General features: G+C 47.9%; 1 protein-coding gene across 2 annotated transcripts; it reads left to right on the forward strand.

The window, feature by feature from the left end:
* Positions 1-38: 38 nt before the first annotated feature.
* SGTA (small glutamine rich tetratricopeptide repeat co-chaperone alpha) lies at positions 39-17288 on the forward strand. Of its 2 annotated transcripts, none has more exons than XM_056512855.1 (12): positions 39-111; positions 3910-4065; positions 4955-5058; positions 5214-5298; positions 5680-5779; positions 6242-6346; positions 8543-8681; positions 10894-10956; positions 12470-12507; positions 13167-13256; positions 14646-14761; positions 16240-17288. In XM_056512855.1, exons 2-11 carry the CDS (start codon positions 3966-3968, stop codon positions 14758-14760), a joined length of 939 nt encoding a protein of 312 aa, XP_056368830.1. In that variant the 5' UTR covers positions 39-111; positions 3910-3965; the 3' UTR covers position 14761; positions 16240-17288. The 2 variants fall into 2 exon arrangements, with proteins under 2 accessions (XP_056368830.1, XP_056368831.1); XM_056512856.1 differs by having other exon boundaries at positions 45-100.
* The last annotated feature ends 164 nt before the right edge of the window (positions 17289-17452 follow it).

The raw sequence follows: 17452 nt of genomic DNA on the forward strand, positions 1-17452 counted from the left end.
AGCCACGCCCCGTATATGTTATGGGGTGAGGCGGGGCCGGCGCGGCGCCGGCGCGCTGAGGGCGCTGCGCATGCGCAGTGCGGGAGCGCGCCCGGCCCAGGCGAGTGTCCGGTGAGCGCGGGGGGACCGGGGGACACCGGGGGACACCGGGGGACAGCGGCACCGGGACGGGGTCTCCAGCGGGACCCCTCCGCCTCCACACCCGCTGCTTCCGGGCCGTGCTTCCCAACAGCAGCCGCGGTGCCGCTCCGGCTTGGGGACAGCGGCACCGGCCGGCACCGGGTGCAGCGAGGCCTGGGGGGCGGGACCGGACGGGGCGTGCCGGGCTGTACCGGGGTGTACCGGGGTGTACCGGCATGTACCGGGGTCTACCGGGATGTATCGGGTTGTACCGCCATGTACCGGGCTGTACCGGCATGTACCGGCATGTACCGGCTGTACCGGGATGAACCGGGCTGTACCGGGCTGTACCGGGATGTACCGGGATGAACCGGGCTGTACTGGGATGAACCGGGCTGTGGCTCCCGCTGGGATTTCTCTGTCTCCGGTCCTGCCCGGAGTTGCCAGCCCCGGTCCCGGTGGTGGCACCGGAGGGACCCGGCGGGTTCCCGGTTGTCCCCACCGGGGGAGGCTCCGGGCGGGGCTCCCGGGGCTTTGGGAAGCAGAAGGTGGAGCGGTGCCTTCCCCTCTCCGCCTCCTCCGGGGGATTACGGGGGATAACGGGAGCTCGGACGGGCCCGGTGCTGTTCCCGGTTCTGTTGGGCTGTCCCCGGTGCTGTTCCCGGTTCAGTTCTGTTGGGCTGTTCCCGGTTCTGTTCCCGGTTCTGTTCCCGGTTCTGTTGGGCTGTTCCTGGTGCTGTTCCCAGTTCTGTTCCGGTGCTGTTCCCAATGCTGTTCCCGGTGCTGTTCCCGGTTCTGTTGGGCTGTTCCCGGTGCTGTTCCCGGTGCTGTCCCCGGTGCTGTCCCGGTTCTGTCCCCGGTTCTGTCCCCGGTGCTGATCCCGGTTCTGTCCCCGGTTCTGTCCCCGGTGCTGTCCCGGTGCTGTCCCGTTTCTGTCCCGTTTCTGTCCCGGTGCTGTCCCGGTGCTGTCCCGGTGCTGTCCCGGTTCTGTCCCGGTGCTGTCCCGGTTCTGTCCCCGGTTCTGTCCCCGGTGCTGTCCCGGTTCTGTTGGGCTGTCCCGGTGCTGTCCCCGGTGCTGTCCCGGTTCTGTCCCCGGTGCTGTCCCGGTTCTGTCCCGTTTCTGTCCTGGTTCTGTCCCCGGTTCTGTCCCCGGTTCGGTTCTGCTGGGCTGTCCCCGGTTCTGTCCCGTTTCTGTCCCGTTTCTGTCCCCGGTTCTGTCCCGTTTCTGTCCCCGGTGCTGTCCCGTTTCTGTCCCGTTTCTGTCCCGGTTCTGTCCCGTTTCTGTCCCGGTTCTGTCCCGGTTCTGTCCCGCTGGGCTCCCTCGATCCGTTTCTCGGTGTGTGCTACAAGCCCCGTTCCCGTGCGGGCCGGGCAGCGCAGCGGCGCTGGAGCCGCTTTCCCTCGGGAATCGCCGCGGGGTCGCTGGGAACCCCCGGCCTCGGGCTCTGCCTTCTGGGGTCTCGCTGCTGTTAGAGACGAGAATATTCGATATTCTCAATATTCAGCACAGTTCTGACCCCCAGAACTCACCCCAAGGGACAGCAGCACCAAAACCCTTTGCCCTTGGCTCTTTTAATCCCTAATTTCTGTCTCTTCAAGATTTTTTGGAAGCCAGGAACTTCCAAAATCCTTTGCCCTTTCCTATCTGAATCCCTAATTTTTGTCTCTCCAAGGTTTTTTTTTGTTTGTTTGTTTGTTTGTTTGTGTTTTTTTGTTGTTGTTGTTGTTTTGTTTTTTTTGGTTTTGTTTTTTTTGTTGTTTTTAGGGTTTTTTTAAGCCCTTTACTCTTTGAATCCCAAATTTCTCTATCCAGGGTGTTTTTTGAAAGCCCTTTACTCTCTGAACCCCCAATTTCTGTCCCCAGGGTGTTTTTTCCCTCTGGACCCCAGTTTCTATCCCCAGGGTATTTTCGCCTCTGAACCCCCAATTTCTGTCCCCAGGGTGTTTTTTCCCTCTGAACCCCAATTTCTGTCCCCAGAGTGTTTTTTTAAGCTCTTTTCCCTCTGAACCCCCAATTTCTGTCCCCAGGGTGTTTTTTCCCTCTGAACCCCAATTTCTGTCCCCAGAGTGTTTTTTTAAGCTCTTTTCCCTCTGAACCCCCAATTTCTGTCCCCAGGGTGTTTTTTCCCTCTGAACCCCCAGTTTTTATCCCCAGGGTGTTTTTACCCTCTGAACCCCCAATTTCTGTCCCCAGGGTATTTTTTCCCTCTGAACCCCCAGTTTTTATCCCCAGGGTGTTTTTTCCCTCTGAACCCCCAATTTCTGTCCCCAGGGTATTTTTTCCCTCTGAACCCCCAGTTTTTATCCCCAGGGTGTTTTTTCCCTCTGAACCCCCAATTTCTGTCCCCAGGGTGTTTTTTCCCTCTGAACCCCCAGTTTTTATCCCCAGGGTGTTTTTACCCTCTGAACCCCAGTTTTTATCCCCAGGGTGTTTTTTCCCTCTGAACCCCAATTTCTGTCCCCAGGGCGTTTTTACCCTCTGAACCCCCAGTTTTTATCCCCAGGGTGTTTTTTCCCTCTGAACCCCCAATTTCTGTCCCCAGGGTGTTTTTCCCCTCTGAACCCCCAGTTTCTGTCCCCAGGGTGTTTTTTCCCTCTGAACCCCAGTTTCTGTCCCCAGGGTGGTTTTTTAAGCTCTTTTCCCTCTGAACCCCCAATTTCTGTCCCCAGGGTGTTTTTTCCCTCTGAACCCCAGTTTCTGTCCCCAGGGTGTTTTTACCGTCTGAACCCCCAGTTTCTGTCCCCAGGGTGTTTTCCCCTCTGAACCCCAGTTTCTGTCCCCAGGGTGTTTTTCCCCTCTGAACCCCAGTTTCTGTCCCCAGGGTGTTTTTCCCCTCTGAACCCCAGTTTCTATCCCCAGGGTGTTTTTCCCTCTGAACCCCCAATTTCTGTCCCCAGGGTGTTTTTTCCCTCTGAACCCCCAATTTCTGTCCCCAGGGCGTTTTTTCCCTCTGAACCCCCAGTTTCTATCCCCAGGGTGTTTTTTCCCTCTGAACCCCCAGTTTCTGTCCCCAGGGTATTTTCCCCTCTGAACCCCAATTTCTGTCCCCAGGGTGTTTTTACCCTCTGAACCCCCAGTTTTTATCCCCAGGGTGTTTTTTCCCTCTGAACCCCCAATTTCTGTCCCCAGGGCGTTTTTTCCCTCTGAACCCCCAATTTCTGTCCCCAGGGTGTTTTTCCCCTCTGAACCCCCAGTTTCTGTCCCCAGGGTGTTTTTTCCCTCTGAACCCCAGTTTCTGTCCCCAGGGTGGTTTTTTAAGCTCTTTTCCCTCTGAACCCCAGTTTCTGTCCCCAGGGTGTTTTTACCGTCTGAACCCCCAGTTTCTGTCCCCAGGGTATTTTCCCCTCTGAACCCCAGTTTCTGTCCCCAGGGTGTTTTTTCCCTCTGAACCCCAGTTTCTGTCCCCAGGGTGTTTTTTCCCTCTGAACCCCAGTTTCTATCCCCAGGGTGTTTTTCCCTCTGAACCCCCAATTTCTGTCCCCAGGGTGTTTTTTCCCTCTGAACCCCAGTTTCTGTCCCCAGGGTGTTTTTTCCCTCTGAACCCCAGTTTTTATCCCCAGGGTGTTTTTCCCCTCTGAACCCCAATTTCTGTCCCCAGGGTGTTTTTTCCCTCTGAACCCCAATTTCTGTCCCCAGGGTGTTTTTTCCCTCTGAACCCCAGTTTCTGTCCCCAGGGTGTTTTTTCCCTCTGAACCCCCAATTTCTGTCCCCAGGGTGTTTTTCCCCTCTGAACCCCAGTTTCTGTCCCCAGGATATTTTTCCCTCTGAACCCCAGTTTCTGTCCCCAGGGTGTGTCTGGCAGCAGGAGCAGTGGAGCCCAGCCCCTCTCAGCCTGTGTCCCAGCATGGCAGACCAGAAGCGTCTGGCCTATTCCATCATCCAGTTCCTGCACTCCCAGCTCCAGAGTGGCAGCATGTCCCCAGATGCTCAGGAGAGTTTGGAAGGTGGGTGGCTTCATCAGGCCAAAATTTGGGAAGAATTTGGGTTTTTTTTTTCCCTGTTTTCTGCTTCTGGTGCTGAACCTCGGTGGAATTTTGGGGTGGGTTTTTCCTTTTGGGAGGGACCCAGGGGTGCTGCTGGCTTGGTTGGTTTCTGATCTCTTCCCAGAGCAGCTTAGCTGGATCTGGGCTCCAAAGCCTCCCTGATCCCTGCTTGGAGACTTAGAGCCTTCATCCCCTAAGATGAAGAGAAGAGGAAGCAGAGCCAGGAGGGTTCTGTGGGGTGGGAGGTGGGAATTCCCTGATCCAGGGAATCTTTGGGGTTGTTTTTTCCTCTCTACTCCCCAAAAATCTTCCCCCAGTGTTTTTCCAAAGGGCAGGGAGAGCAGGATGGATTTTAAAAGGAACTTAAGGTTTAGTCTTTGATTTGTGGGTTTGTCCCAGTGTGGGGGATGGCTGCTGGGAATATTGGGATATTTTGGGATGTGAAATGTGGCAGGGGGGCTCTGGGAAGCTCTCTGTTCCCTGCAGAGGAGGGAGGAGGTGGCTCAGGGTTCCCAGAGCCAGGGGAATGTTTGGATCTCTCCTTGGAGGGAATTCTGGGCCATTCCCACATTCCCAGCTGTGGCAATGCTGCTGCACCCCCAGCCTGGTTCATTCCCAACCCCCAGGAATCCCTGGAATTAGCTCCATCCAGAGGGAACCTTTGCCTGGGGATGAATTTTGGCAAAATCTGAGGATACAACCCAAAAAATCCCATTTGGTGTGGGAAAAATATTGGAGTTTTTTCCCTGATTTTTTTTTTTTTTTTTCTTGAGAGAGAGATGAGGGAGAGGGATGAATATATTAAATCTATAAATATTTATTAATTACTGACCTGACTCTCCTTTTCCAGTGGCCATCCAGTGCCTGGAAACAGCATTTGGGGTCTCCATGGAAGATCAAGGGCTGGCTGTGTCCCAAACCCTTCCTGAAATATTTGAAGCTGTGGCAGGGAAGGTTAGTGCCTTGAAATATTCAAATATTCCCTTTTCCCTGAGCTCTGCTGGCTTTTCCAGGAGGCTGCTGCTGCTGTGTGGGAAGGGGGAATGTTTTGGGCTGGAAAAATGGGAATTGTGGGGATCCTCATCTCAGCTTCTCCCTCTCCTTGGAAGGAGCTGGAACATTCCAGAACAAACTCAGAGCCTGTCACCCCCTCAGAAGATGATGTGGCTGAAGCTGAAAGACTCAAAACTGAAGGTACCAAACCCTGGAGCTGCTGGAAAATGAAATTTGCTGCTAATTGGGGGAGGATCTTAATTCCCTGGTGCCTGGGGAATGCTTGGAATGGGGGGAAAATGGGAATATTTCTATTTCTGCTTCTTGCTCTGCAGGAGTGTGGGGAGGTTTTGCTGCCAGGAATGTTGGATCAGTGGGATTTTAATCCCAAAAATCCTGTGGGGTGTGGAGCAGAGCATCCATCCTTCCTGTCCCTGATAAAAGTGGGATGAGGGTTGATGCAGCTGGGGTGATTTTTGGGATGCTGGAATTCCACACTGTGCTACTCCCATGGATCCAAACCTTTGCTTTGGTTTATCCCAATTTTTTTCCCCCTTTTTTCTCACCATCTTTTCCCAAAAGGAAACGACCAAATGAAGGCAGAAAATTTCGAGGCTGCCGTGTCTTTTTATGGAAAAGCCATCGAGTTAAACCCAGCCAATGCTGTTTATTTCTGCAACAGGTATGGTGTCAGGGCTTTGCACCACTCATTAGTCAATATTTTTTATTATTTTTCACTTGGGGAAAAAAAACTTTAAAAAGAAAACTTTAAAAGCAAACTTGGAAACGAAAAACTTGGAAACGAAAAACTTGGAAACGAAAAACTTGAAAACGAAAAACTTAAAAAAACTAAAGAAAAGCTTACAAAATAATTTTAAAAATTAAAAAAAAAACCAACCTTAAAAAGTAAAAACTTTAAAGTTTTTCCTCTTTGAGGAATTGATAGATGAGAGAAATGAAAGGAATTTTAATGCTGGAAGAACCAGCAGAGGATCTGTGCGGGTCTGGGGTTGGGTTTGGCTCCAAACCTGGCTCAAACCCAGACTGAGCTCAGCCTGGAGGAGCCAGGCCTGACTTCCCTGGGGATATTCCAGCTTTTCAGCATTCCCTGCTTCCCTCTTATCCCATTTTTCCATTTTTCCAGAGCTGCTGCCTACAGCAAGCTGGGCAATTACGCCGGAGCCGTGCGGGACTGCGAGCGCGCCATCGGCATCGACCCCGGCTACAGCAAAGCCTACGGCAGGATGGGGTGAGGCAGAGCCCAAATCCCTGGGGTTTCTGAGCCCAGAACAGAGATTTAATCACTCTGCTACACCAGGAAAAAATCCCCACAGTTTCAGGTTTTTAAAGTGGAGAAAAATTCATATTTTTCGATTTTTAGCAAGTTGGTGGGGACAATTCGATTTGAAAAAAGCCCCTCGATGGGTTTGATTTTTTTCATTTTCAGGGAATTTTGGCTCCCCAAACACCCCAGAACAGGGATTTGAACACTCTGCTCCACCATGAAAAGATCCCCACAGTTTCAGGTTTTTAAAGTGGAGAAAATTCATATTTTTCGATTTTTAGCAAGTTGGTGGGGACAATTCGATTTGAAAAAAGGCCCTCGATGAGTTTGATTTTTTTTTTTCCTTTTCAGAAAATTTTGGGTCTCTGAACACCCCAGAACAGAGATTTGATCACTCTGCTCCACCACTAAAAATCCCCACAATTTCAGGGTTTTGAAGTGGAGAAAAATTCATATTTTTCGATTTTTAGGAAGTTGGTAGGGACAGTTCGATTTGTGACAGAAATCCCTCAGGGACTTTCATTTTTATTTTCTTTCCTGATGGAATTTTGAATTCCACAACAGGGATTTGGTCACTCTGTTCCACCATGAAAAATCCCCAGTTTCAGGATTTTAAAGTGGAGGAAAATTCATATTTTTAGATTTTTAGCAAGTTGGTGGGGAGCAATTCGATTTAAAAAAAGCCCCTCGATGGGTTTGATTTTTTTCCTTTTCAGGGAATGTTGGCTCCCCAAATACCCCAGAAAAGGGTTTCATCACTCTGCTACACCAGGAAAAAAATTCAGATTTTTTTAAAGTGGAGAAAAATTCATATTTTTCGATTTTTAGGAAGTTGGTGGGACAATTCGATTTGAAAAAAGGCCCTCGATGGGTTTGATTTTTTTCCTTTTCAGGGAATTTTGGCTCCCCAAACATCCAAGAACAGAGATTTGAACACTCTGTTCCACCATGAAAAGATCCCCACAGTTCCAGGTTTTTAAAGTGGAGGAAAATTCACATTTTTCGATTTTTAGCAAGTTGGTGGGGACAATTCGATTTAAAAAAAGGCCCTCAATAAGTTTGATTTTTTTTCCTTTTCAGAAAATTTCTGGTCTCTGAACACCCCAGAACAGGGATTTAATCACTCTGTTCCACCAGGAAAAATTTCCCACAGTTTCAGGTTTTTAAAGTGGAGGAAAATTCATTTTTTCAATTTTTAGGAAGTTGGTGGGGACAGTTCGATTTGTGACAGAAATCCCTCAGGGACTTTCATTTTTATTTTCTTTCCTGATGGAATTTTGAATCTCAGAACAGAGATTTAATCACTCTGCTACACCAGGAAAAATATTTCAGATTTTTAAAGTGGAGAAAAATTAATATTTTTCAATTTTTAGGAAGTTGGTGGGGACAATTCGATTTAAAAAAAGGCCCTCAATAAGTTTGATTTTTTTTTCCTTTTCAGAAAATTTTGGGTCCCCAAACACCCCAGAACAGGAATTTGATCACTCTGCTCCACCATGAAAAAAATTTCAGGTTTTTAAAGTAGAGAAAATTTTGTATTTTTCAATTTTTAGGAAGCTGGTGAGGACAGCAGTTGGGTTAAAAAGGTGATTGAAAACCCTCAAGGACTTTCATTTTTATTTTCTTTCCTGATGGAATTTTGAATTCCAGAACAGAGATTTGATCACTCTGCTCTATCATGAAAAAATTCCCACAGTTTCAGATTTTTAAAGTGGAGGAAAATTAATATTTTTCAATTTTTAGAAAGTTGGTGGGGACAAAAATTGTATAAGACAAGTGACAGAAATCCCTCAGGGACTTTGATTTTTTTTTTCTTTCCTGATGGAATTTTGAATCCCAGAACAGGGATTTGATCACTCTGTTTCACCATGAAAAAATTCCCACATTTTCAGGAGAAAATTTCATATTTTTCAATTTTTAGGAAGTTGGTGAGGACAACAATAGGATAAAACAAGTGACAGAAAAACTCCTCTGTGACTTTTAATTTTATTTTCTTTCTTGGTGGAATCTTGAGTCCCTGAAAAATTCCCACAGTTTCAGGTTTTTAAGGTGGAAAAAATTCAATATTTTTTAATTTTTATGAAGTTGGTGGGGACTAATAGGTTAAAAAAATACCCAAAAAAATCCCTCAGTGCCAATAATTTTTATTTTCTCTCCCAGCCTGGCTCTCTCCAGCCTAAACAAACACACAGAAGCTGTTGTTTATTACAAAAAAGCTCTGGAGTTGGATCCTGACAATGAAACCTACAAATCCAACCTCAAAATAGCAGAACAGAAAATGAAGGAGACTCCCAGTCCAGTAAGTCCTGGAATTAGGAGTTTATTGGGATTAAAAATGGGGTTTTTTTCATTCTAAAAGCAGCAGGTGATGCTTGGATGGGTGTTAAAAATGCAAATTTTTAATGCAAAATTTGGGGTGGAGATGGTGAAAGTCCAGAGGGGAAATTGGGATCAAATCTTTCCAAAATTCAGCTTTTTTTAAATTTTTTTTAAAATTTAATTTTATTTTATTTTATTTAATTTTATTTTATTTTATTTTATTTTATTTTATTTTATTTTATTTTATTTTATTTTATTTTATTTCCCTGTGTGCTTTTAACAGCACCAAAAGTGGTTTTAGGTGTTTTTTTTTTAAACACAAAAGTTTGTTTTTTTTTTCTCTAGAAGAAATCTGGAGGTTTGGCTGTTCCAGGCAGGAATGTCCTCATGGATCATTTTTGGGATTTTCCATTTTTGGGGATTTCCCATTTTTAGGGTTTAAAGTTTGGATTTGGGATCCTGCCAGGACCTGCAGGGAGCCACAAAAAATGGGAATATTTGGAGAGACAGGACAAGGGGAATGTTGGGAAGGGATAATGGGAAAGGAATCCTTGGGAATGAAGGGATGGGATGGAATTCCCTGAAAAATTGGATCCCTGGGAATGTCCAAAAAAAAGCTGGGGAAGAGAAATTCCAGGGAGTCACTTCCAGAGGGTGAAGAGCTGGAAAGAGATTTGGGATGAGGGATGGAATTTTAGGATGCAGGGAATGGATTTGAACAGGGAAAGGGGAATTTTTGTGGGATTTTGGGAAGGAATTCTTGGATTTGAGGATTCAAGAAAAACTCCAGGAAGCTCCTAAAGGGGCTCCAGGAGAGCTGGAGAGGATTTGGGATAAAGAATGGAATTCCAGGATTCAGGGAATGAATTTAGATTGGGAAATGGGAATTTGGGTGGGATTTTGGAAAGAAATTCTTGGATTTGAGGATTCAAGGCCAGGTTGGAGAAGAGAAACTCCAGGGAAACCTCAGAGCCTAAAGGAGTTCCAGGAGAGCTGGAGAGGATTTGGGATGAGGGGTGGAATTCCAGGATTCAGGGAATGAGTTTAGACTGGGAAAGGGGAATTTGGGTGGGATTTTGGGAAGGAATTCCTGGCTGTGAGGGTGGGGAGGGAATGGGGTGGAATTCCCAGAGGAGCTGTGGCTGCTCCTGGATCCCTGGAATGTCCAAGGAAAGGTTGGAGCAGCCTGGGATAGTGGGAATGGATCCTTTTATCCCAAAACATTCCTGATGGGATTTCCTGGCTCTGGGAATGAGGAATGGGATTTTGGGAATGAATTCCTTTATCCCAGAGCATTCCTGATGGGATTGGCTGGCTCTAGGAGTGAGGGATGAGATTTTGGGAACGGATCCTTTATCCCAGAGCATTCCTGATGGGATTTCCTGCCTGTGGGAACGAGGGATGAGATTTTGGGAATGGATCCCTTGATCCCAGAGCATTCCTGATGGGATTGTCTGGCTCTAGGAGTGAGGGATGGGATTTTGGGAATGGATCCCTTTATCCCAAAACACTCCTGATGGGATTGGCTGGCTGTGGGAGCTCTGGGAACGAGGGATGGGATTTTGGGAATGAATTCCTTCATCCCAAAACACTCCTGATGGGATTTCCTGGCTGTGGGAGCTCTGGGAAGGAGGGATGAGATTTTGGGAATGGATCCCTTATCCCAAAACATTCCTGATGGGATTGGCTGGGTCTGGGAAGGTGGGATGAGATTTTGGGAGTGGATCCCTTGATCCCAGAGCATTCCTGATGGGATTGGCTGGCTCTAGGAGTGAGGGATGGGATTTTGGGAATGAATTCCTTTATCCCAAAACATTCCTGATGGGATTTCCTGGCTGTGGGAGCTCTGGGAAGGAGGGATGAGATTTTGGGAATGGATCCTTTATCCCAGAGCATTCCTGATGGGATTTCCTGGCTCTGGGACTGAGGGATGAGATTTTGGGAACGGATCCTTTATCCCAGAGCATTCCTGATGGGATTTCCTGGCTCTGGGACTGAGGGATGAGATTTTGGGAACGGATCCTTTATCCCAGAGCATTCCTGATGGGATTGTCTGGCTCTAGGAGTGAGGGATGGGATTTTGGGAATGGATCCTTTATCCCAGAGCATTCCTGATGGGATTTCCAGGCTGTGGGATCAGGGATGGTCTGGCAGTGACAGCAGCTCTGCTCTGCTCTGCTCCTCTCTTGCAGACCGGCGGCCCCGGCGGGTTCGACCTGGCGGGATTGCTGAACAACCCCGGCTTCATGAGCATGGTGAGCTGGGGTGGGGCTCCCTGGGGCTTCCCAGCTGGAATTCCTTGGGATGGGGCTCCCTGGGGCTTCCCCAGCTGGAATTCCTTGGGATGGATTCTCTCTGGGAGCTTTTCCCAGCTGGAATTCCTTGGGATGGATTCTCTCTGAGATATTTTTTTTGTTGGGATTCCTTGGGATGGATTCTCTCTGAGAGATTTTTTTTGTTGGGATTCCTTGGGATGGATTTTCTCTGGGAGCTTTTCCCAGCTGGAATTTCTTGGGATGGGGCTCCCTGGGGGCTTCCCCAGCTGGAATTCCTTGGGATGGGGCTCCCTGGGGGCTTTCCCAGCTGGAATTCCTTGGGATGGATTCTCTCTGAGAGATTTTTTTTGTTGGGATTCCTTGGGATGGATTCTCTCTGGGAGCTCCAGTGTCTCCTCATATGGATTTCCTTGGGATGGAGCCTCCCTGGAAGCGTTTTCCAATTGGAATTCCTTGGGATGGAGCCTCCCTGGAAGCTTTTTCCAATTGGAATTCCTTGGGATGGATTTTCTCTCTGGGAGCTTTCCCGGCTGGAATTCCTTGGGATGGATTCTCTCTGGAAGCTTTTCCCAGCTGGAATTCCTTGGGATGGATGCTCTCTGGGAGCTTTTCCCAGCTGGAATTCTTTGGGATGGGGCTCCCTGGGAGCTTTTCCCAGCTGGAATTCCTTGGGGTGGGGGCTCTCTGGAAGCTTTTCCCAGCTGGAATTCCTGATGGGATGGATTCTCTCTGGGAGCTTTCCCAATTGGAATTCCTTGGGATGGATTCTCTCTGGGAGCTTTTCCCAGCTGGAATTCCTTGGGATGGAGCCTCCCTGGGAGCTTTTCCCAATTGGAATTCCTTGGGATGGATCCTCTCTGGAATCTCTTTTCCCAACTGGAATTCCTTGGGATGGAGTCTCTCTGGGAGCCCTGGTGTGTCCCACATGGAATTTCTTGGGATGGATCCTCTCTGGAATCTCTTTTCCCAGCTGGAATTCCTTGGGATGGAGTCTCTCCAGGAGCTCTGGTGTGTTCCAAATGGAATTCTTCGGGATGGATTCTCCATGGGAGATTTTCCCAACTGGAATTCCTTGGGATGGAGCCTCTCTGAGATTTTTTTTTTGTTGGGATTCCTTGGGATGGAGCCTCTCTGGGAGCTCTGCCCACATGGAATTCCTTTGGGAATTCCCAGCTGGGATTCCTTGGGATGGAGCTCTCCTCACATGGAATTTCTTTGGGAATTCCCAACTGGAATTCCTTGGGATGGAGCCTCTCCAGGAGCTCCAGTGTCTCCCACATGGAATTCCTTGGGATGGAATCTCTGGAATCTCTCCCAGTTCTTCCCATAATTATTATTGATGACCACATCAATTTATGAGGCACTCTTTAAGGATTAAACAGTTCAAACAAAAGTGTTGGGTTTTTATTTATTTATTCATTATTTTTATTTTTTATTTTATTCAAAAGTGTTGTTTAATATTTTTATATATTTTAATTTTTATTTTTTACAGGCCTCAAACCTCATGAACAACCCCCAAGTACAGCAGCTGTGAGTCAGATCCTGCTTTTCCTGATTCCCTCTTGGGATTTGTGGGGTTTGGGAGCAGGAGGGAATTTGGGTCAGGAATGTGGAGAGGGGCTCAGAACTGGCCCAGTTCCCTGGGAGAGGAATTTGGATAAAATTTTTCCAGAGGGAGGTGGGATGGGATGGATCACTGCCCTGGAATTGGCTCTGTTACAGTTTTATGGGATTTCAGGATTTCCCAGCTTGGTTAAAATGAGAATATTCCCATTTCTGGGTGGTTGTGAGGAGCAGCTCCCAGTATTTTAAGAAAATTAATAAATCCATAAATCCAAGAAATCCATTCCTGAGCATCCCTGCAGAGCGTGGGAGGAGGGAGGGACCCTCAGGAGCCCCCAGATCCTTGGATTTTGGAATGACACCCTCAGTTCCCACTGGCTGCTGGAATTCCCACCTGGATTCAGCCCTGGAGGGAATCCAGGGAATCCTTTAATGGATGCAGGAAATAAGCAGGGCTGTGATCCCATAAATCCAGGAATACTGACATTATTCTAGTTATTCTTATTTATTCTTCAGCTTAATTACTAATTATAGGTGATCCAGGGAATTCCCTGGTGCAGGGATGGGAGGTTGCTCCCATTCCCAGGTTTTTTTAGGGATTCTCTGGGATTTTTTTCCCCTTGCAGAATGTCTGGGATGATCTCAGGAGGCCACAACGCCATGGGAGCCACCGGGAGCAGCCCCTCCACCAACGACCTGGCCAGCCTGATCCAGGCGTGAGTGGGGGGACAGGGGGGACAGGATGGGGACAGCCCTGGGGACAATCCTGGGGACAGTCCCGGGGACATTGTGGGGACATTGTGGGGACAATCCTGGGGACAGCCTGGGGACATTGTGGGGACAGCCCTGGGAACATTGTGGGGACATTGTGGGGACAGTCCTGGGGACATTGTGGGGACATTGTGGGGCCAATCCTGGGTACATTGTGGGGACAGCCCTGGGGACAGCCCTGGGGACATTGTAGGGACAGCCCTGGGGATGTTTTAGAGACAGCCCTGGGGACATTGTGGGGACAATCCTGGGGACATTGTGGGGACAATCCTGGGGACAGTCCTGGGGACATTGTGGGGACAGACTGGTAATGGGCCTGGGGACATCGTGGGGACAGCCCTGGGGACAGCCCTGGGGACAGCCTGGGGACATTGTGGGGACATTGTGGGGACAGCCCTGGGGACATTGTGGGGACAATCCTGGGGACAGCCCTGGGGACATTGTGGGGACAATCCTGGGGACATTGTGGGGACAGCCCTGGGGACAGCCTGGGGACATTGTGGGGACAATCCTGGGGACAGCCCTGGGGACATTGTGGGGACGGCCCTGGGGATGTTGTGGGGACAGTCCTGGGGAACAGTCCCAAGAGAACAATCCTAGGGAACAGCCTAGGGACAATCCTGGGGACAGTTGTGGGGACAATCCAGGGGATAATCCTGGGGACAGTTGTGGGGACAGGAATAGGGAGAGCTTGGGTGACAGTTGTGGAAACATTGTGGGGACAATCCTGAGAACAGCCTGGTGACATTGTGGGGACAGCCTGGGGACAGCCCTAGGGACATCCTGGGGACAGCCCTAGGGACAGCCTGGGGAACAATCCCAGGAGATCAATCCTAGGGACAGCCTGGGGACATTGTGGGGACAGCCCTAGGGACAGCCTAGGGACAGCCTGGGGACAGCCTGGGGACATTGTGGGGGATAATCCCAGGGACTGCCTGGAGGACAGTTGAGGGGACCGTGTGGGGACACCCTGGGGACATCGTGAGGGATAATCCTGGGGACAATCTCGGGGAAAATCTTGATGTCCTGCTGTTCCCGCTGTCCCTGCTGTCCCTCTGTCCCTGATGTCCTACTGTCCCCTCTGTCCCTGCTGTCCCTCTGTCCCTCTGTCCCTGATGTCCTGTGTCCCTCTGTCCCTCTGTCCTGTGTCCCGCTGTCCCTGATGTCCCTGCTGTCCCCTGTCCCCCTGTCCCTGATGTCCCGTGTCCCTCTGTCCCTCTGTCCCTGATGTCCCATGTCCCTCTGTCCCTGCTGTCCCCCTGTCCCTGATGTCCCTCTGTCCCTCTGTCCCTGCTGTCCCTCTGTCCCTGATGTCCCTCTGTCCCTCTGTCCAGGGGTCAGCAGTTTGCGCAGCAGATGCAGCAGCAGAACCCCGAGCTCATCGAGCAGCTCCGCAGCCAAATCCGCAGCCGGACCCCGAGCGCCAGCAACGAGGAGCAGCAGGAGTGAGGTGGGAACGGCCGGGATTCCATTGGGAACAGGCGGAATTCCATTGGGAACGGCCGGGATTCCATTGGGAACGGCCGGGATTCCATTGGGAACAGGCGGAATTCCATTGGGAACGGCCGGGATTCCGATGGGAACAGGCGGAATTCCGATGGGAACAGGCGGAATTCCCATTGGGAACGGCCGGAATTCCTGATGGGAACAGGCAGAATTCCGATGGGAACAGCTGGAATTCCGATGGGAACAGGCAGAATTCCGATGGGAACGGCCGGAATTCCACTGGGAACAGCCGGAATTCCCGATGGGAACAGGCGGAATTCCATTGGGAACGGCTGGAATTCCACTGGGAACAGCCGGAATTCCGATGGGAACAGGCGGAATCCCATTGGGAACAGGCGGAATTCCCGATGGGAACAGGCGGAATTCCACTGGGAACAGCCGGAATTCTCATTGGGAACAGGCGGAATTCCTGATGGGAATGGCTGGAATTCCATTGGGAACGGCCGGAATTCCTGATGGGAACAGGCAGAATTCCATTGGGAGCGGCCGGAATTCCCGATGGGAACAGGCGGAATTCCACTGGGAACAGGTGGAATCCCATTGGGAATAGCCGGAATTCCTGATGGGAACAGGCGGAATTCCCTTTGGGAACAGGCGGAATTCTATTGGGAACAGCCGGAATTCCTGATGGGAACAGCCGGAATTCCTGATGGGAACAGGCAGAATTCCACTGGAAACAGGCGGAATTCTGTTTGGAACAGGCGGAATTCCCATTGGGAACAGCCAGAATTCCATTGGGAATTTAATTTAAATAAATTAAAATTAAATAACTTTAATAATATTTAAAATAAAACGTAAAATAAATTAAAAATTGTGAACTGAAAAGAATGGAAATATTAAATTTAAGTTATTTAAATTAACAGTGAAACAAAATAAAATTAAATTGAAGAAAAACTAATGAAAATTAAATTTAAAATAAATTAGATTGAAATAAAATAAAATAACAATAAGTTAAAATTTAAATAAAATAAAAATAAATAAGAGCAAGATAATAGAAAATCAATTCAATTTAAAATATAAATTGAAATAAAATATTTTAAAATAATGATAATAAAATATAAACTAAAGTTGAAATAAAATAAAATTATATTTAAAATAAATAAAAATAAATTAACTTATAATAAATAAAAATAAATTAAATTTAAAATAAATTAAATTTAAAATAAATTAGACTGAAGCCAAATAAATTAAAAATAAATACAATAAATGAAAAATATATAAAGTAAAAATAAATAAAATTTGACATAAAAATAAATCAAAGTAAAGCAAGTTAAATTAAAGATAAATTCGATTGAAATAAAAAAGTTAAAATAAATAATAAAAATAAATTAAAATTGACATAAAAATAAATTGAAGTAAAATAAATTAGATTAAAATAAAATAAAAAAAAAATTAAAATTCCTGTTTTTCCTCTCTCTGCAGCCGTGGCAATTCCAGGATTTGTTCCCGGCCGGAGCCGCGCCCGTGTTGCCATTTCTGCCCTTGGGAGTGTCCAAGAGGGGGAAAATCCCAAACCCAGAATGGAGAAAAAACAGAAAAATTCCCCAAATTTCCCTCCCTGCATGTCCCCCACAATTCCCATTTTTCCAGCTCCTCCCATTATTTTTTCCCCTTTCCAGCTTTTTTTTCTTTTTTTTTTTTTTCTCCTGGCAGCACCAAATTCTCAATTTCCCACCCGGACTGGGAGAATTCCTCTGGGAAATTCCCAAATTCCTGCAGGATTTGCTGCCTGGACAGTTTTTATTTTTGATTTTTCTCGGTTTTTTGGAGGATTTCCAAGCAAATTCTTCTTTTTTTTTTCCCCAATTTCCCCTTCAGGAGCCACTTCCAAGAAGTGTTTGAGTCCCTGCTCATCCCCAGCCTGGAATTCCTGGGATTTTCCACCTTCTGGGAATGAGGATTTTGTTCCAAATCTGGGATTTTTTGGGAATTTTGCTGCTCCCCTCTCCAGGATCCACAGGGGGATGTCAGGACTGAAACTCCCCCAGGCGTTTTGGGGCTTTTTTCCATCCCAAAAAATCCTGGAAAATCCCATTTAAGTGTGTGGCAACTCTGGAAAAATGGGAATTTCTCCCATGGAACATGGGCAGGGAGGGAGTGAAGGTGTTTTTAGTGTGTTTAAAGGAGTTTTTTCTGAATTATTTTGATTTTTTTTAATTGCATGTCCGTGATCAGCCTGGGGTGGGGCGGAGGGAATCCAAAAATTCCCGTTTGGATCCAAATTTGGGATCCAAAAATCCGGGATTTGAGCAGGGAGCCGCCTCCAATCCCACCAGAGGGATGTTTTAAAAATCCAAAATGGATTTCAATCCGATTTTTTTGGCTCCTGGGGGAGGAGGAGCCCCTCTGGAACGTTGGGGAGACGGAAAAAATCATGGAAAAAAGTGATTTTTTTTGGTGGGGGCTCCGTGGAATTCATGTGGTTCGTGTCACTCATGAGGAATAAAACCATTTGGACACTTTGGTTGTTATCCCCTTGTGCTCAGGTCATTTTCCAGAATTTTCCATGGACTCAGGGCTCTATTTTCCCCCCTTTTCCCCCATTTTTTTCCCTTTTTTCCCCCATTTTTTTCCCTTTTTTCACCCCTTTTTGCCCCATTTTTTCTCCATTTTTCCCCCCCTTTTTCCCATTTTT

This window comes from Oenanthe melanoleuca, chromosome 28 (assembly GCF_029582105.1).
Source record: "Oenanthe melanoleuca isolate GR-GAL-2019-014 chromosome 28, OMel1.0, whole genome shotgun sequence".
NCBI lineage: Eukaryota > Metazoa > Chordata > Aves > Passeriformes > Muscicapidae > Oenanthe > Oenanthe melanoleuca.

Excerpts from the sequence above, each read along its gene's own strand:
- SGTA (XM_056512855.1), top strand. The coding sequence starts at position 3,966 with ATGGCAGACCAGAAGCGTCTGGCCTATTCCATCATCCAGTTCCTGCAC. Across the intron at positions 5,780-6,241 it reads GCTGTTTATTTCTGCAACAG|AGCTGCTGCCTACAGCAAGC; the intron begins GTATGGTGTCAG and ends CCATTTTTCCAG. Across the intron at positions 8,682-10,893 it reads TGAAGGAGACTCCCAGTCCA|ACCGGCGGCCCCGGCGGGTT; the intron begins GTAAGTCCTGGA and ends CCTCTCTTGCAG.